The sequence below is a fragment of the Dunckerocampus dactyliophorus genome, chromosome 14, assembly GCF_027744805.1.
Source record: "Dunckerocampus dactyliophorus isolate RoL2022-P2 chromosome 14, RoL_Ddac_1.1, whole genome shotgun sequence".
In the NCBI taxonomy this organism is placed as follows: domain Eukaryota; kingdom Metazoa; phylum Chordata; class Actinopteri; order Syngnathiformes; family Syngnathidae; genus Dunckerocampus; species Dunckerocampus dactyliophorus.
The window spans coordinates 24,864,953-24,885,012 of NC_072832.1; the positions used below are offsets into that span (position 1 = coordinate 24,864,953).

The 20,060-nt window shown below is 42.3% G+C and overlaps 1 protein-coding gene across 2 annotated transcripts in view; it reads left to right on the forward strand.

The window, feature by feature from the left end:
• Positions 1-20,060, forward strand: part of sptbn1 (spectrin, beta, non-erythrocytic 1) — an 83,318-nt gene that overhangs the window by 52,586 nt on the left and 10,672 nt on the right. For both annotated transcript variants that reach the window (XM_054797893.1, XM_054797891.1), the window contains 24 exons: positions 768-848; positions 1,897-2,103; positions 2,166-2,377; positions 3,544-3,681; positions 3,782-3,902; positions 3,966-4,181; positions 4,249-4,668; positions 4,781-4,983; positions 5,057-5,147; positions 5,231-5,377; positions 7,008-7,271; positions 7,357-7,581; positions 7,667-7,756; positions 7,835-8,113; positions 9,263-9,393; positions 9,504-9,708; positions 9,790-10,164; positions 10,254-10,340; positions 16,281-16,438; positions 17,533-17,671; positions 17,939-18,023; positions 18,108-18,304; positions 18,409-18,506; positions 18,590-18,644. In XM_054797893.1, the coding sequence (XP_054653868.1) occupies positions 768-848; positions 1,897-2,103; positions 2,166-2,377; positions 3,544-3,681; positions 3,782-3,902; positions 3,966-4,181; positions 4,249-4,668; positions 4,781-4,983; positions 5,057-5,147; positions 5,231-5,377; positions 7,008-7,271; positions 7,357-7,581; positions 7,667-7,756; positions 7,835-8,113; positions 9,263-9,393; positions 9,504-9,708; positions 9,790-10,164; positions 10,254-10,340; positions 16,281-16,438; positions 17,533-17,671; positions 17,939-18,023; positions 18,108-18,304; positions 18,409-18,506; positions 18,590-18,644 (4,224 nt within the window). The remainder of the gene's footprint in view (positions 1-767; positions 849-1,896; positions 2,104-2,165; positions 2,378-3,543; positions 3,682-3,781; positions 3,903-3,965; positions 4,182-4,248; positions 4,669-4,780; positions 4,984-5,056; positions 5,148-5,230; positions 5,378-7,007; positions 7,272-7,356; positions 7,582-7,666; positions 7,757-7,834; positions 8,114-9,262; positions 9,394-9,503; positions 9,709-9,789; positions 10,165-10,253; positions 10,341-16,280; positions 16,439-17,532; positions 17,672-17,938; positions 18,024-18,107; positions 18,305-18,408; positions 18,507-18,589; positions 18,645-20,060) is intronic.

Genomic DNA, 20,060 nt, shown 5'->3' on the forward strand with positions numbered 1-20,060 from the left:
TAGTATTTTCACTTTATTATGTAAAATTACACCTTTTTAAAATTCTGCTGTTTTTTTTTTAATTTTCCAACTATTTCAAGTTTTTTCTTGTAATTTTTTCCTCATAATTATGACTTTATTAAACATTTTCCTCAACCTAATTGTCTAAAAATTACAACTTTATTTGTTGTTTGAATTTTTAGAATATGACAACTATAACGTCTTTCTTTAATATTTCAACTTCATGCTCATAAAATGACATAATATTACGACCTTATTCTCATAAAATTACAACTTTTTCTTGTTATATTACAACATTTTTTATATATATATTTTGACTTTATTCTTGTCAAATTACTCCTGATTTTTCCATTTTTGCTGTTGTTTTTGTTTTAGTTTTCTTGTTAAATGATATTATTAGAATGTGCCGCGGCCAATAAACAAACAGCTGCGGGCCGCACTTTGGACACCCCTGGTGTGGAGTAGTCCACGTTTTTCTGAGGGGGTGAAATGCAGCGTGAATTTGTATTAAATTGTTGGGGTTTAAAACAAAAACGTGAAGTACAGTTGGGATAAGGAGTAATACAAATACATAACAACACTTTTGAACAATATAAATTGGATTTTTCCAGTGTTCAAGGTGGTTTAAATTGATATTTTACTTTGTATTTATTAAACATGCAATCGGATGCGTGTGCATGACACTTGCTTTATTTAACGGCCCTCATCTAACTTGTTAGCATTTCTACTCAGGATGCTGTTAACCTGTTATTTATTGTCTGTTGCAGGATCAGTGGGCGGCTCTGGAGCGTCTCTCTTCTGTACGCAAAGCTCGCCTGCAGGAGGCGTGCAACCAGCACCAGTTCCAAGTGAGCAGCCTGGGTTTTTTTTTTTCATTTTTAAAATTTTCCAACTATTTCGACTTTCTTCATGTTAATTTTCTCATTACTATGACTTTATTCCCATCATATTTGGACTTTATTCTCATTGCGTTCTACCTTTTTCCACAGCCTAATTTTCCAACCACTACAGCTTTAGTTGTTGTTTTGTTTCTTTTTGTCAGAATATTAAGACTTTAAAAATAACGTCTATTTTAGCATTTTTTAAAACACTTTATTGTTTTTTTATAATTATTGTTTATGCTACTAAAATGATGTAATCTTTACCCATATTATCACGTTACTCTCGTAAAATTACAGCTTTTTGTTGTTAGATAAGAAGTAGGGATGTCTCGATCCAAACTTCAGGATCGAGACGATTGAATAATATCTGCTTCCGCCATAAGATCGGGATGATCCGGTTGCCGTTCGTAACTCTGGGCCACACTCCAACATGGTAGGTGTAGTAATGCGCCTCAAAGCTGGTTGCCACTCGACGCCCGCTACCCGCAAGAAGACGAAAACGCAACACCACCATGCAGACATGTCCGCAGTGTATCGTGGTGAAGTTAGTTTGGACGTTGGCTATTCGGCTCTGTAGCTACAGCGGTAGTTCCCCATCACTATGCCCGAATGGCTATGTCATGGTGCGGGGTGCTTGCATGGGAAGTGCCGCTCTAACAAATTTTTCCCTCTTAATATTGTGAGTTTATTTATTATTAAAATGACAACTTTTTTTGTTAGATTACAACTTTTTTTCTTAATATTTTGAAATGTTAAATGTTTTCTTAAATAATCTTAGTAAATTATGACTTTGATGGTATAACTTTTTCCCCAACCTAATTTTCCAAAATGACAACTTTATTTTGTTTTGTTTCTCATAATAGTACAACTTAAAAAAAAAAAAGTATGTTTTTTCCTCCTTTAATATTTCAGGTCTATGCTGCTAAAATGAAATAATTTCATAAGATTGCGAATTTATTATTTTTTTCTGGTCATGAGACCACCTCATCACATTTAAACGCTTGTGTCCATGCAGGCCGACGCGGACGACATCGATACGTGGATGCTGGATGTGCTGCGCATCGTCTCCAGCGTGGACGTCGGCCACGACGAGTTCTCCACGCAAGCTCTGGTGAAGAAACACAAAGACGTGGCCGAGGAGATCGGCAGCTACCGTCCTGTCATCGACGCCCTGCACGAGCAGTCGCGCACGCTGACGCCCGAGAAGGCCGACTCCCAGGAGGTGAGACGCCGCCGGCAATGTCACCCATGAACTCGGTCACATCTTCCTGCTTGTGTCCGCAGGTCCAGAGCCGTCTGGCGGGCATCGAGGAGCGCTACAAGGAGGTGGCGGAGCTGACGCGCCTCAGGAAGCAGGCGTTGCAGGACGCGCTGGCGTTGTACAAGATGCTGAGCGAAGCCAACGCCTGCGAGGTGTGGATCGACGAGAAGGAGCAGTGGCTCAACAGCATGGACATCCCTGAGAAGCTGGAGGACCTGGAGGTGGTCCAGCACCGGTAAAGACCGCTCTGTGGTTCTTTTCCATGAGTCCACATGCTTTACCTTCTCAGATCCTCTTATCATGTGTGTTGAGGAACGTGTCTCAAAGACCGCATTGTTTAAACCCTAGTTACCACAGGGGGCCTGACTCCCCCAGTTGAAGTTGAGACCTCAAAGTCAGGAGCAATGAGAACTCACCCAGGTGTTAACAGCCTGATGTGTGCAGGCGGCCCTACCACACCCAGACTATGAACAGTAGAGTAACCCTTTTATAATGTTCACAGCACTGGAGCCTGCACTTTATGGCTGCTTCTCTTCATTCGATGTGTTGCACTTGGAAAGGACCTTGGATAATTTACTATATTTGTCCTCATAAATTGCGACTTTTCACTTTAAAAAAAAAAAACAAGTATTTTTTCTCATTATTTTGACTGTTTTCTGGTAAAACTACAGCTGTTTCTCATTTCTGCTGTTTTTATTTTAAATTGTCCGGCTATTTCTTCCTGTTTGTTTTCTCATTATTATGACTTTACTGCTTTACTGCTTTAATCTCATAACATTAAAAATAACGTCATATTTAAAAAAAAAACTATTTTTTTTACTTTAATATTTCAACTCTATGCAACTAACTGTACTCATAAATTGTGACTTTTCTCTTTTGAATACGACTTTTTTCTCAACATTTTTGACTTTATTGTGCTAAAACTACAGCTGTTTTTGCTGTTTTTCTGCTGGTTTTCGGTTGTTGGTTTTTTACATTTTCCAACTTTAAACTTGTTAATTTTCTCATCTTTATGACTTTATTCCCATAATATTTTGACTCATAACATTAATAATGTCTTATTTTATATATTTTTTAATACATAATTTATTATTCATAAATATTACTACAATGACGTTATTTTTACTCTCATCGTTATTCTCATAAAATCACCACATTTTCTTGTTAGATTACAACTTTTTTCTCTTAATATTTTGAAATATTTTTCAAATATGTGTTGCACTTGGAAAGGACCTGGGATCATTTACTCATCTAAATACAATCAGAAGGACCTGTCAATTTTAAATAATAAGCCGGAACAACCTGTCGTATAAGGGGTCCAGTCACGTATACTTGGACAAAAACAAAAATGAAACCTTAGAACAAATCCTCTTGGAAAACAAACGCTTCTTGTTTGTCCAGGTTTGAGAGCTTGGAGCCAGAGATGAACAATCAGGCCTCCCGGGTTGCCGTAGTCAACCAGGTTGCCAGGCAGCTGATCCACAGCGGGCACCCCGGTGAGAAGGAAATCAAGTCCCAGCAGGACAAACTCAACACCAGGTAATCTTACTGGGAAGACTAGGATCTCAAAAGAAGTGAATAGTGGTGATTATGGTGGTTGCAACAAAATACTCAGTCGATGCATGTTGCTGCTCGTCAGGTGGAGTCAGTTCCGAGACCTGGTGGACCAGAAGAAGGACAGTCTGAGCTCAGCTCTGGGAGTCCAGAACTATCACCTGGAGTGTAACGAGACCAAGTCGTGGATCAAAGAGAAGACCAAGGTACCTAGAAGTTGTAGAATCGAGTCAATCAGTGGCCAACGAGAACATCTCCCTCTTCTGCAGGTGATCGAGTCCACCCAGGAGCTCGGTAACGACCTGGCCGGCGTCATGGCTCTGCAGAGGAAGTTGACGGGGATGGAGCGGGACTTGGCCGCCATCGAGGACAAGCTGGGCGACCTGGGAAAAGAGGCGGACCGTTTGGCCTCAGAGCACCCGGAGCAGTCGGAGGCCATCAAGGGACGTCTAGCAGAGATCACCGGCGTGTGGGAGGAGATGAAGGTACGCCACCGTGGAGTGAAGTTCTTTGGTTTTGGATCACGTGACGTCAACAGGTTCTGTCCCTCAGGACACCATGAAGAACCGGGAGGAGTCTCTGGGCGAGGCCAGCAAGCTGCAGCAGTTCCTGCGTGATCTGGACGACTTCCAGTCGTGGCTGTCGAGGACGCAGACGGCCATCGCTTCCGAGGACATGCCCAACACGCTGGCCGAGGCGGAGAAGCTGCTGGCCCAACATGAGGGCATCAAAAACGAGATCCGGAACTATGAGGAGGACTACCAGAAGATGCGTGATATGGGGGAGATGGTGACGCAGGGCCAGACGGACGCGCAGTACATGTTCCTACGACAGCGGCTCCAGGCGCTCGACACCGGCTGGAATGAGCTTCACAAGATGTGGGAGAACCGACAGAACCTGCTGTCCCAGTCCCACTCCTACCAGCTCTTCTTGAGGGACACCAAGCAGGCCGAGGCCTTCCTCAACAACCAGGTAAGATCTTCTGGACTGGTAGCTGAAGCTCTCTGCTACCCCCTGCTGACTGGTTTCCGTGTAGGTCATAAATCCCGCTTGATGGGCTGAAACATGTCTGCGTGTGTCTCAGGAGTACGTCCTGGCCCACACTGAGATGCCCACCACCCTGGAGGGCGCCGAGGCCGCCATCAAGAAGCAGGAGGACTTCATGACCACCATGGACGCCAACGAGGAGAAGATCAGCGGCGTGGTGGACACGGGGCGCCGCCTGGTTACCGACGGCAACATCAATACTGAACGCATCCAGGACAAGGTGGACTCCATCGACCAGCGGTAAGTTGAGATCAGAGATGAATAAGACCTTTTGTTCATTGGTGTGGTGTGAGACGCTCAATGTGTTCATCAGCCACAAGAAGAACCGAGCCGCCGCCAATGACCTGCTGATGAGGCTGAAGGACAACAGAGACCTCCAGAAGTTCCTGCAGGACTGCCAGGAGGTCTCATCCCGTCCTCCTTTCTACTGACTGACCACGCTTGTTGGACTTTGAGCTAACCTGGATCGTGTCTCTGCCGTCCTCAGCTGTCCTTGTGGATCAACGAGAAGATGCTGACGGCTCAGGACATGACGTACGACGAGGCCCGCAACCTTCACAGCAAGTGGCTCAAACACCAGGCCTTCATGGCCGAGCTGCAGTCCAACAAGGAGTGGCTGGACAAGATCGAGAAGGTGAAGAAGTCACTTCCTGTTGTATATTATTATTATTACTTTGCTTACTACTTCCTGTCTATACGTAATGATATGTAAATATTAGAGGCATGCGATAATTATCGGGCCGACATGAGGTAATTATGACGTCATACCGATAAATCAGAAAATAGCTCTGATAACCCATAATTTAAAAAAATAAACGCTCCAATGAGGCGAGATAACCCTTACTGTGCAGGCGAGCAAATCAGTCGCTCCTTTTTTCTCCTGCCTAGGCCTGTCACGATAACACATTTTGATGGTCGATAATTGTGCTACAAATTATCAGCGATATTTGATTTTATTGGCATTTTTTAGACCATTTTTTTTAGTAATTATATGGCATAGTATACGCCGGTGTGTCTGGCTCGTCGCTTCCCTCAGTTCATTGTGATCGGCTTTATCTATGTTTTATCGTTTGTTGTGAGGACTCTTACCTGGCTAACGTGCCAGAGTTCCTGCTGGGGGAGGAGCCGTTTCTTCCCAGGAAAACTTAGACGCAGGGGTGGCAGACTTGTGAAGTTCAAAGCCTGGCTGGCACTTTCTCCAGAGGTGGTGCGGTTCCCACATAATGTTCCGCGAAAGTACGAGAATTGTTTTCTCCGCTAGGTCTCTCGATGTAAGTTGGTCGTGTTCCCGTTTTTCCTTGTCGCTACTTTCGAACAAATGCGCTCACCTTGTTCGTTCTGTTTAAAACCGAAATATTCCTACCCTGGTGCTGTTGCGTTCGCCTTACAAACCATCGCTTCTGTGCATGCAATCATGTTAGCATATGCTTTCTCACAAGGCTAGTTTGTCGCTGGTACCCTGGGTCCGCTCGCTAGTAGCCCCGCCTCCACAAAGAGGCTGAATGAGAGGACAGGAGGGTTCACTCTTTCCATTCATTCCGCTATAGAACCAATGCACATAGACAGATGCAGAGTGAACCCCCTTGTCATCCAGCCTGTGTGGTACAGAGCAACGAGCAGCTTAAACAAATACGCATACATGCATATATCAATTTATCGAGGGCTCCTAATTATCAACCTGCTTTTTTTTTTCTTCGAGTAATCGATTTATCTATTATCATGACAGGCCTACTCCTGCCTTTGACGTTAACGGCCTGTTGTAACTTCCCCTGAGCTCACTTGTAAAGAAACATTCACTTTAAGAGGAAAGACGTTGTACCAAATGCTCCGCGATGAGGGGAAAACAACTCATTGAGGACACAAAAAAACCTTATCAGCCACCCGAAACCCCAGTGCCGCAGCGTTTGAAAAGTGCAAAAGGTTTGCCAGAAACCTCAGAGCATGTGTCCGAATACAGTGCACCTTGCTGGGCCAAAGCAGGTGGCTCCCTCTGCTCTACACTCTGGTTCTCCTGATAGTAGTGATGTGGTAGTAGTAATGTTATGATATTTGATTAGGACAAATCAACAGGTATCAGCACCAAATAGGTCTTCAGAAGCAGAAAGTTATCGGTATTGGTTTGAAAAAAACAAGATATCATGCATCTCCAATAAATATCATTTAAATGATGCTTTCGTTCTGCAAACGTGAAGATGTTGTCTGGTGTTTTTGTGGGCGGATTTAGAGCCATCAGAATTAACCACAGCGCACCCCCTGTGTCGCAGGACGGGAAGGCGCTGATGTCGGAGAAACCCGAGACGGAGGCCATGGTGCGAGAGAAGCTGGCGTCCTTGAAGAAGATGTGGGAGGAGCTGGAGTCCACCACGCAGACCAAGGCCAAGTGTCTGTTTGACGCCAACAAGGCGGAGCTCTTCACTCAGAGCTGTGCCGACCTGGACAAGTGGCTGGCCAACCTGGACGGGCAGCTGCAGTCTGACGACTACGGCAAAGACCTGACCTCGGTCAACATCCTGCTCAAGAAACAGCAGGTGGGACCCACGTTCACTTCGTAGCACATGTGGGGGGAAAAAAAGCTTCTGTGATGTTTACTGATTGGTCCTCGTGCTCTTCCAGATGTTGGAGAGCCAGGTGGAGGTGCGTCAGAAGGAGGTGGACGAACTGCAAAGTCAGTCGCAGGCGCTCAGTCAGGAAGGCAAAGGCTCGGAGGAGGTGGACGGTCAGAGAATCAGCGTGGAGAAGAAGTTCAGTGCTCTCCAGGCGCCGCTGCAGAGCAGACGGGACAACCTCATGGCCTCACGCGAGATCCACCAGTTCAACCGCGACGTGGAGGACGAGATTGTGAGTAGAGCATCCTCTTCTTCTTCTTCTTCTTCAGGATGCTCAGTCCTTATGTTTCATGGTGTGTGTATATGTTTGTGTGTAGCTGTGGGTGGAGGAGAGGATGCCTCTGGCCACCTCCACAGACCATGGACACAACCTTCAGACCGTCCAGCTGCTCATCAAGAAGAACCAGGTACTTTTCCTTTCCAGGGAATTCTCTGCTCCTGATTGACGCAGGAATACATGACCTGCTGACCTCTAACCCACGCAGACCCTGCAAAAGGAGATCCAGGGCCACCAGCCACGCTACGACGACATCTTCGAGCGCAGCCAGCACATCCTGAGGCAGGACCGGCCCACGACGGAGCTCATCCGCCAGCGTCTGGCCGAGCTGCAGTCGCTGTGGGAGCAGATACGCAAGGAGACGGAGAAGCGCCACTCCCGCCTCAGCGAGGCCCACGAAGCTCAGCAGTACTACTTTGACGCCGCCGAGGCCGAGGCCTGGATGAGCGAGCAGGAGCTCTACATGATGTCTGAGGAGAAGGCCAAGGTTGGACCCTCATTAGCCTTTTAGCTGCATGCTAATATGCTAACATGCTTAGCGTAGATGGAGTTGAGGTTTAAAGGAATTTTCCCCATCATCCACAATCCTTTCCCTTCTCTGTGCATTCTAAAGATATAAAAACAGCTAAAAAAAGAATTTAAAAACTGCTAAAAGAGGCAGCTAAGATTGCATGTAATGGGACGCACCTATTCCGCCTATTAAAACTCATCCAAAAAGTTTTATGGTTTTAGGGTTTTATATCCATGCTGTGATCATGTAGTAACTCATTTTAAGCATTAGCGGAACTTTCTTCCTGGGTGCGTTGATTTCACATAGAAACATAGAAAGGAATGCTACACCTAGCATTAACTTTTCCTGACTCAAAAACACAGCAGCAGTTGTGGCAGCTCCAATATGTAGCGTTACCTTTCGCTAGTGGCCTGAGGCATTGTGAGCGAGTGTGTGGTGAACTTGTCGCTAGCAGGTGTGGTGTGGCGAGGTGTCACTACGCCAGTGACGTAGTTCTTGGGTGTAACAATGTTAATAACAATAACAATGTCGCTGTAGCTTGGTTAACATGCAGGTCACATTATGTAAATGGAGCGTTGTTGGCGATGTTTTTATATCTTTAGAAGGCACAGAAAAGAGAAAGACGTGTGTTCATGTCTCACATAAAGACTGTGAATGCTGGGCAAAATTCCAAAAAGCTTTTATTGAATAGTTTTTTTCTTTAATATTTCAACTCTATGCTACTAAAAAGAACATTATTTGTGCTCATAATATTATGAGATTATTCTGTTAAAATACAACTTTGTTTCTCTTAATATTTTTGCTGTTTTTTAGATTTTATTTTCCAACTATTTTAAGTTTCTTATTGTAATTTCTTTTCTTTTAATTATGACTTTATTTCCAAAATCAAAAATGACAATTTTTGCTTTGTTTCTCCTATTAGAGCTTTTTTTTTTTTTTTACATTTTTTCTTTAATATATCAACTCTGTGCTAATAAAATAGCATAATTTTTCCTCATAATATAATAATTACATACTGTCATTTTCCTTGAATACACTTATTAGTGGTTAGTGAAGTATTTCTATATTTGAAATGGTCGGTGAAGGACTCCATTACATGAAAGCTTTGTGTGTTTTTTGTGTCAGGATGAGCAGAGCTCTGTGGCCATGTTGAAAAAGCATCAGATTCTGGAGCAGGCGGTGGAGGACTACGCCGACACCGTCCACCAGCTGTCTAGCACCAGCCGAGGTTTGGTGGCTGCCGAACACCCCGACAGGTACGCCATGTTGAACATGCAACTCTATTCAGCATCAAGGAAGAAGAGGTGGATGAGTGTGAAGGTGAATCAGGAAGTGTTGTGATGTTTTTCCTCATTGTCCTCCAAAGCGAGCGCATCGGGATGCGTCAGTCGCAGGTGGATAAGCTCTACGCCGGCCTGAAGGACCTGGCCGAGGAACGTCGAGGGAAGCTGGATGAGCGGTTCCGACTCTTCCAGCTCAACAGGGAAGTGGACGACCTGGAGCAGTGGATCGCAGAGAGGGAGGTGGTGGCCGGATCACACGAGCTGGGCCAGGACTACGAGCACGTCACCGTCAGTCGAACGCCACAAATTAGCCTCTAGCCCCCCCGCGCCGCTCGCTGCTCTGTTTGAACGCTGCCTCTGCCTCTTCAGATGCTGCAGGAGCGCTTCAGAGAATTCGCCCGCGATACCGGCAACATCGGCCAGGAGCGTGTGGACGGAGTCAACCGGCTGGCGGACGAGCTGATCAACGCCGGCCACGGCGACGCCGCCACCATCGCCGAGTGGAAGGACGGTCTGAACGAGGCCTGGGCCGACCTGCTGGAGCTCATCGACACCCGCACGCAGATCCTGGCCGCCTCCTTTGAGCTGCACAAGTTCTACCACGACGCCAAGGAGATCCTCGGACGCATCCTGGATAAACACAAGAAGCTTCCTGAGGAGTTGGGCCGTGACCAGAACACCGTGGAGACCCTGCAGAGGATGCACACCACCTTTGAACACGACATCCAAGCTCTGGGTACACAGGTGAGACGCACCTTCACATGTTTGCACCAAAGTGTGGCCATATTCATCATAAACACGGCCACCTTACGCTTTTATGGACTGATTTTTAGGTGCGGCAGCTGCAAGAAGATGCAGTCCGTCTGCAGTCTGCATACGCCGGAGATAAAGCTGATGACATCCAGAAGAGAGAAGGAGAGGTGAGCTCCACAAAACACACACAATCACGAGCGCGTGCTCACACTAGGCTGGCGGTACCGTGCCTGGAAGCACGTTTGGCGAGTGTGAGCGCACTGATCCACACCCAGGAAGCAGTCATAGAATCACCCTCATGTAATTGCTCCTCACAGATTATTCATCATAACCTACGCCACGGGTGTCCAAAGTACAGCCCCGAGGCCATATGCAGCCAACAGCTGTTTTTTATTGTCCCGTGGCACATTTTAAAAATATCATTTAACAAGAAAACTAAAAAAATCTGAAAAATTGGCAGTCATTTCACAAGAATAAAGTCAAAATATTAAGAGAAAAGAGTTGGAATCTAACAAGAAAAAGGTCATAATTTTATGAGAATAACGCCATATTAGTAGCATAAAATTAAATATATAATATAATAAATAGAATTATAAAAAAAAATATTTTAAAAAGTTATTTAAAAAAATTATAAAATATTGAGAGGAGCCGGATGAGGTGGCTTGGGCATCTGGTCAGGATGCCTCCTGGACGCCTCCCTGGGGATGTATTGAGGGCACGTCCGACCGGTAGGAGGCCTCGGGAAGAAACCATGACACGTTGGCGAGACTATGTCTCCCAACTGGACTGGGAACACCTCAGGATCCACTGGGAGGAGCTGGATGAAGTAGCTGGGGAGAGGGAAGTCTGGGCCTCCCTGCTTAGGCTGCTGCCCTCGCGACCTGACTTTGGATAAGCGGTAGAAGATGGATGGATAATTATAAAAACATAATAAATAAAATAATGTTGTAATATTCTGACAAAACAAACAACAAAGCTGTTGATTTTAGAGAATTTGGTTGCGCTAAAGGTTAGAATGTTATAATAATAAAGTCAATATATTATGGGAATAGAGTCATGATTATGAAAAAAAAATAACAAGACGAAAGCCGAAATTAAAAAAAAACTGTAGAAATGGTGTAAAAAACCCAGCTTTAATATTACCAGAATAAATTCAAAATATTCACAAGAAAAAAAGAAACGTTGCAATTTATGAGGAAAAATAATGTCATTTTAGTAGCATAAAGTTGAAATATTAAAGACTAAATACAGTACATCCTTTTTTTTTTTTTAAGTCATAATATTATGAGAAACAAAGAAAACAAAGTCAAGTTTTTGGGACATTTTGGTTTAGAAAGTTATAATATTATGGAAATAAAGCCAAAATATTATGGGAATAAAGTCATAATTATGGTCAAATTAACAGGAAGACAAGTGAAATAGTCGGAAAACATAAAAAAACAGCAGAAATGATAAACAGCTGCAATTTTACCAGAATAAAGTCAAAATATTGAGAAAAAATTTTATTTTAAAGAGAAAAGTCTCCGTTTATGGGGAAAAATTATGTCATTTTAGTTTCATAGAGTTGAAATAATAAAGAAAAAGTTGTATTTAAATAAAAATTATATTTTGAGAAACAAAACTAAGTAAAGTTTTTGGGAAAATTAGGTTGGGCAAAAAGCTACAATATCATGGGAATGAAGTTAAAATATTGTGAGAATTAAGTCATAATTATGATTAACATTAACAGGAAGACAGTCAAAATAGTTGGAAAACTTAAAAAAAACAACAACAACATAAATGATAAAAGCGGTTGGTGTTTTACCAGAATAAAGTCAAAATACTGAGAAAAAAAAATTATTCTAAAGAGAAAAGTCGCAGTTTATGGGGAAAAATAAGGTAATTTTAGTTTCATAGAGTTAAAATAATAAAGAACAATTTTAAATTTTGGAAAAAAAATCATAATATTTTGAGAAACGAACAAAACAAAATAAAAATTTTTTTGGGAAAGTTAGTTTGGGCAAAAAGTTATAATATTATGGAAACAAAGTAGTAATTATGATAACATTAACAGAAGACAGTTGAAATAGTTGGAAAACTTTAAAAAAAACAGCAGAAATGATAAAAATGGTTGCAATATTACCAGAATAAGGGCCCTGTCACACCTTGACGATTTAGCCAGTTTACGCCAACGTATGAAAAATTTGGCCAATACGCTGGCGTACGTCGAATAAGTTATGGGTAAGTTTTGTATATTTTAACAGCACGCGGAAGCACGCCGGCATACGACGTAGTACGTCTAAGTCATCCAAAAATCTTGTGCCTGCATAAAACTTTTTGACGTATGTCAACGTATGATTCATACGTCCCGCGTACGCGGGCAATAAGTTATGCCATCGTTGACGCCCGTTCACACACGTTATTTGTAAGTTACGTACAAGTCGTAATACGTCAACAGGCAAAGGCATTAATAAAGTTGATAAAAAAAATCAAAAAAAGTTGGTTCCATTCCCAGTGTCACAGTGCCCTCTACTGGTCAACCTGCAAACTTACCTGCAAATGCAAACACGACAGCCTCCATCTCCTCTCCCCTCGCCAAGAAGACAGTTCTATCTCAAGGTATGTTGATGTATTACGACTTGTACGTAACTTAAAAATAACGTGTGTGAACAGGCGTCAACGATCGCATAACTTATTGCCCGCGGATGCATACGTTGACATACGTGGAAAAGTTTAATGCAGGCACAACATTTTTGGACGACTTAGACGTACTACGACGTACGCCAGTGTATTGGCCAAATTTTTCATGCGTTGGTGTAAGCTGGCTAAATCGTCAAGGTGTGACAGGCGTTGGGCGTTGGGCATAAATTGTCAACACTGGCAACATGCTACGCATTCATTGATATAAGTTGTCTATAAGTTAGAGAAACGTTCTATATAAGTTACTAATACGTCATGTTTATGTCGAACTCATTATGAATACGCTATGTATATGCCCAAAATTGAAGAAAAAAAACGTCGGCAGTTCAACGTATGTCATCAAAATGATCACGTCAGGCATGCGCTGCCTAAATCGTCAAGGTGTGACAGGGCCCTAAAGTCAAAACATTAAGAAAAAATATGTATTCTAAAAAGAAATGTCACAATTTATGAGGAAAAATGTCATTTTAGTAGTATAGAGTTGAAATAGTAAAGAAAAAACTATTATAATAGTTATTTTTTTTTTTATTCATTATATTTTTGAGAAACAAACAATACAAAATAACGTTTTTTGGAAAATTAGGTTGGGCTAAAAGCTATAATATTCTGGGAATAAAGTCAAAATATTGCCAAAAGATTATTTAAGAGGAAAGTTGAAATATTTGAACATTTAAAAAAAATGCAGAAATTGAAAAGTTGTGAAGTCATTACTTACTATAGTACGTACTTTTTACACCTATGGTATATGACAAAGCTGAGATGTAGTTTAAAAAAATATATATATATACAGTATATATATAACTTTTTAGCATACAAAATATCAGTAAGTGGCAAAGTTGCATTCTGTCATTTTTCACTATGTGGCCCTCGCTGTGGCCTTTGGACACCCCTGACATACACCAGTCATAATACAAATAAAATTAAAAGACTGCAGATCCAAAAGTCCAAACCACAGCACACCAGTAATGAAGACGTGTCACCTCCTTAATGCCAGTCATGAGTGACAGCCGCCACCTTGCACAATACAAACAGTCAGAATGACTGCAAAGGAGACACAAAGTCAAAGAAATTGCAGTGGAACATCTGAATGGAAGTGATGGGATGGTCTCCTGATGACTGATGCTCTTGAAGGCATCGTCTGACGTTGGGGTGGGCAACAATGAAGTCACATTCTCCTCGAAAAAAAAGATGAGAATGTGAGAGACGTGTTTTTATGTCCTTCTGTGGAAGCAGATGATGATGAAGGTGTGTTCCATGTTTTCCTCCCTGTCCTTGCAGAAGAGAAAGGGAGAGGTGAGACTTTGTTTCGAGCAACATGAGCTTTGCATCGCCCCACCACCCTGACATGACATTCTTGATACATTTGGACTAAAATGACACATTTTAGTCCCCTCCCGCCCCCTCCCCTTTTTTTTTTTTGCTTGATCATTTGCAAACACGCTAGTTGTTTTTATCTTTGGCCCACTCTGTGGTGGACTTTGATTGGGAGGGGGAAAAAAACCACACAGCTAAACCCCACCCACCTGCCCCTTCCAGGAGGTAAAAACAAGTGCTTCTTGTAGTTTGCAAATCCACATTGCTTCTAGCAGCCAGTCAAGCTGTTTGTTGATTAGATTGTTTAGTGGAGCGTAAATGTGAAGCTTGGCATGGAGCTCTGCTTTGTGTGCCTTCTTGTCAAGGGAAAGACTTCTTCTTCTTCTTCTTGTTCCCATCTCATGATTGAAAGACATGCGTTAACCTCAGGACGCCACCTTCATGGTCCTCCATGGATGACCCACATGCTCTTCCACCAAACACCACCAACCAAGACACATGATTGGATCATCATCTTCTTCTTCACTCAAAGCTGCTCTCCCCTCCAACTTTGCACTGATTGGATGCCAGAAAAGAGGCTGTGGCATCATGATTGACAGGATGTGACATCACTTTGCCTTAGCTGATACCAAAGTCTAAGAAAAATGTTTTTTGGGGGGTAATATTATGACTTAATTCCCATATTTTATTTTTTCCCCAATCCTAATTTTCCAAAAAGGACAACTTTTTTTTGTTTTTTCTCAGAGTTTTACAACTTTTTTTTTTTTTTTTTTTACATATTTTTTCTTTAATATTTCAACTCTATGCTACTAAATTATATTTTTTCCCCTTAATATTGCGAGTTTATTGTCGTAAAATTTTGACTTATTCTCATAAAACATAGCTGTGTTTTTTCATTTCTGATGGTTTTTTAAAATTATTTTTCATAATTATGACTTTATTCCCATAATATATTGACATCATTCTTGTAACATTCTAACTTTTTCTGCAACCCAACAGTCCAAAATTACGTTATTTGTTGTTTTGTTTTTCATATTGCAACTTTTGAAAAAATTGCAATCTTTAATATTTCAACTTTACGCTACTAAAAGGATTTTGTCCTCATAATATTACGTTATGCTCATCAAATTAGGACTTTATTGTCTTAATATTTTATTGTCTTAATATTTTGACTTTATTCTTGTAACCTATTGTCTTATTAATGTCAACTTCCCTCTTTTTTTTCCATTTGTCATGTTTTTGGTTTGTTTTTTTCGAAATATTTCAACTTTCTTTTTAAATAATACTCAAAATGTTTCTTTCGGTGATATTATGACTTCATTACCATAATATTTTGGCCTTATTCCCATAATATTGTAATTTTTTCCCCAACCTAATTTTCCAAAAGTTACAATTTTATTTGTTGTTTTGTTTGTTTGTCATAATATTATGACTGTTAAAAAAGCATATTATTTTTCTTAATATTTCAGCTCTATGTTACTAAAATTACATTATTTTTCCTCATAATATTACAAGTTTATTCTTGTAAAATTGTGACATTTTTTGTTGGGTTTTCTTTTTAATGTCCAACTATTTCAGCTTTCTTTTTGTAAATTTGCTTCTCGTAATTATCACTATTCCCATAATATTTTGACTTTATTCTCGTAACATGACAACACAAATGGCAACTTTGTTGTTTTGTTTGTTTTTCATAATATTACAAGTTAAAGAAAAAAATAATGTGTTAATATTTCAACTTGATGCTACTAAAATGCTGTTATTTTTCCTTACTACATTATATTTTTCTTGTACAGCTTTTTTCACTTCATACTTTTGGCTTTATTGTTGTAAAATTACTGCTGATTTTTCTATTTTTGCTTCTGTTTTTTTTTTTTTTTCTTTTCTTTTAAAATTACATATTTAGAATGTGCTGCGGGCCAATAAAAAAAACAGCCAGGGACCAGAAATGGCCGCTCCGGCCGCACTTTGGAACCCCTGCAGTAGATAATGATTAGGATGATTGTGTGTTCATAACTTAGTGGGTCTGAAAGGTTGGATCACTCTATACCAACTTAGAGTCCAAATAATAAATCCACTGTGTGTGTGTGTGTGTGTGTGTGTGTGTTGTGCTTCAGGTTCTGGAGGCCTGGAAGAATCTTCTAGAGGCAGTGGAGGGTCGCCGTGTGAAGCTGGTGGACACGGGAGACAAATTCCGTTTCTTCAGCATGGTGCGAGACCTGATGTTGTGGATGGAGGATGTCATCCGCCTCATCGAGGCTCAGGAGAAGCCGCGGTACACTTCCTCCTCTTCTCCTCCTGCTTCTTCTTCATGTCCTGGTCCTCCTCTTCCTGCTTCGTCTTCTTCTCCTCCTTCTTATCCTCGTCCTTTTTTGTCTGTTTCTTCTTCTCCTCCTCCTCCTCCTCTGCTTCTCCTCCTCTTGCATTTTCTCTTTTCCTCCTTCTCTTTCTTTTCCGTCTTTTCTTCCTCCTTCTTCTTTTTCTTTTCCTTCTCCTTGTTCTCTTTCGTCTCCATTTTCTTTTCTTCTCCTTCTGCTTCTCCTTATTCATCTCCTGGTCGTCGTCCTTCTGCTGCTTCTTTTTCTCTTTTGTTCTTTTCATCTTCTCCTTCTCATCTTCATCCTTGTTCGTCTTTTTGTTCTTCTCCTTCTCCTGCATTCCTTCTCTTCCTTTTTCCCATTCTCCTCCTCCTCTTCTGCTTTTCTTTCTTATCTTTCTTTCTTATCTTCCTTCTTCTCTTCCTTCTATTTCTCCTCCTTCCTCTCTTCTCTCTTCTTTTCCTTCTCCTCCTCCTCTAGCTCCTGCTTCTCCTACTTCCGCTTGTCCTTCTTCTCCCCCTCCTTCTTTTTCTTTTCCTCCTCCTCATCCCCTTTCGTCTCGGCCTTCTTTTTCTCATCCTTATGCTTCTCCTTCTTCATCTCCTGCTCCTCCTCCTTCTGCTCCTTCATCTCTGTCATCTTGTTATGCTCGTCTTTTTGTTCTTCTCTTTCTCCTGCATTTCCTTCTCCTTCTCCTCTTCACCTTCTTCTTTGTCTTCTTCTCATCCTCCTGCTTTTCCTCCTTTTTTTCCCTTTTCTTCTTTTTCTTCTTCTTCTCCTCATCCTCCGCCTCCTTCTTCTCCTCTGCCTCATTTTCTTGTCTTCTTCTCCTTCTGCTCCTCCTCCATCCTTCTTTTCTTTCTTCTTCTTCTCCTTTCTTCCTTCTTCTCCTTATTCTTCTTCGTCTCGTGTCCATCGTCTTCTTTTTGTTCTTTTCCTACTCCTGCGCCTTCATTTTCTCCTTCTCCCCCTACTTCTCCTCCTTTTCCTTCTTTTTCCTCCTTTCCTCCAGCGTTAATGAGGTTAATAACTTTGTGCATGGGCTGTGTAGTGACGTGTCGTCGGTGGAGCTGCTGATGAACAACCATCAGGGCATCAAGGCTGAGATCGACGCCCGCAATGACAGCTTCACCGCCTGCATCGAGCTGGGAAAAGCTCTCCTGGCCAGGAAGCACTACGCGTCTGAGGAGGTGATCACGCTGTGAACAGTAGATGGACCAGTGGAGGCGCTCTTTCACATGCTAGACACGTGTCAGCACATGAAAACAAACATGCTGACTTGATCGGCCAGAGGAACCTTCCATCCATCCACCTCACAACACTTTTACTTATTGCTTTTTTCAAACTACTGGTAGTCGTCATGAATGAATTGTGCCCTCTGCTGGTTGTTACTGCACATGACGGGGTGGAAAGTGGAATGAATTGATATTTGACAGCATGTCTTCCTTCCTTCTCAGATTAAAGAAAAGTTGCTGCAGTTGACGGACAAGAGGAAAGAGATGATTGACAAGTGGGAGGACCGATGGGAGTGGCTTAGACTGGGTAAGTCACAGCATGTGATCAGCACACTTGGCCAGCAGTGTGTGCTTGTGTGTGTGTTTGTGTGTTGACATTGTGTGTGTCCAGTCTTGGAGGTGCACCAGTTCTCACGGGATGCAGGAGTGGCCGAGGCGTGGCTTCTGGGTCAAGAGTCGTACTTGTCCAGCAGGGAGATGGGGCAGAGCGTGGACGATGTGGAGAAGCTCATCAAACGCCACGAGGCCTTCGAGAAATCCGCCGCTACCTGGGAGGAACGCTTTGCTGCGCTGGAGAGGTTGACCACGGTGAGGCCTGCCACGCACGCACACACACACACACACACACACACACACACACACACACATTGACGAAAGCATAACATGTGATGTGTTTGTGTGTTTGTCTTCAGATGGAATTATTGGAAGTGCGACGAAGGCAAGAGGAGGAAGAGAGGAAGAACCAACCGCCCACTGAGGCGCCGCCTTCCAACGGCGCCATACAGCACAGGTGAGTGTCGGCGAAGATGAAAGCATCGTGACGACGCCACACTCTTGCTGCTGGTCTCCAGGTTGCACTTTGTGTGTTTGCAGGGAGGGGGAGCAGCCGAGTCACAACGGCCTGACGTCTGACCACGACTCTCCCAGGGTTAGTTACCGCTCACCCGCCTACCAGAAATACAGCAGCACTCTGCAGGGACGCAGGACCGCCCCACCCTGATTCTTTACTACAAACACCCCCCTTACAAATACCTTATTATACACAGGTACACTGTATACTACGCCCTCACACATTCTCAACACTTTATACATCCTCATTCAGTCTCATAGACACTTTATACATCCTCACACATTCTCATAAACACTTTATACATCCTCATTCAGTCTCATAGACACTTTATACATCCTCACACATTCTCATAAACACTTTATACATCCTCATTCAGTCTCATAGACACTTTATACATCCTCACACATTCTCATAAACACTTTATACATCCTCATTCAGTCTCATAGACACTTTATACATCCTCACACATTCTCATAAACACCTTATACATCCTCATTCAGGCTCATAGACACTTTATACATCCTCACACATTCTCATAAACACTTTATACATCCTCATACATTCTGATGCATCCTCATACAGTCTCAAATACTTTATACATTCTCATAAACACTTTATACATCCTCATTCAGTCTCATAGACACTTTATACATCCTCACACATTGTGATGCATTATCATACAGTCTCAAACACTTTATATATCCTCACACATTCTCATAAACACTTTATACATCTTCACACATTCTCATAAACACTTTATATATCCTCATACATTCTCATAAACACTTTATACACCCTCATACATTGTGATGCATCCTCATACAGTCTCATAAACACTTTATACATCCTCATATACGTATTCTCATAAACACTTTATACGCCCTCATGCATTGTCATAAACACTATATACATACGTTCATAGAAACACTTTGTACGTCCTCACACGTTCCCATGAAGTCTTTCTACACCCTCACACAAGAACCACTTTATACATCCTCATACGTTCTTCTAAAGACTTCATACATGTTTTATATGCAGATTTATGACATGGTACCTGCTAGGTTTGAACCCAAACGTCCAAAGGGCAACTTCCCCCCCAACCTTTGATCTGTGTTGTCATGCTAACATTTACTGTAATTCCTTTAATGGAGGCTTTATTGATCACTGATGAAGTTGATAAAGCTGGTAAAGCTGGTGCTATATTTGTACTAATACTGATGACAATGGTTTTTTAGCTTTTATGGATATTGCTTCAATTTAACATGTTGTTTATGGGACTCCAAAATACACACACACACACACTCACACTCACACTCATATCCGTTCCTCCCCTCATTTGTCTTTTCCTTCCTTCCTCCCTCCCCCAGCCTGACCCCCCCCTTTTGTTGTCCACTCAGCTCTTAATGTCTCTGCTGGTTTACGTGCTCCTCTTCAAACTCACTCTGTGGAACACCAACAGCTGACATCTTCCCTCTTAGCCTCTTTCATCATAAT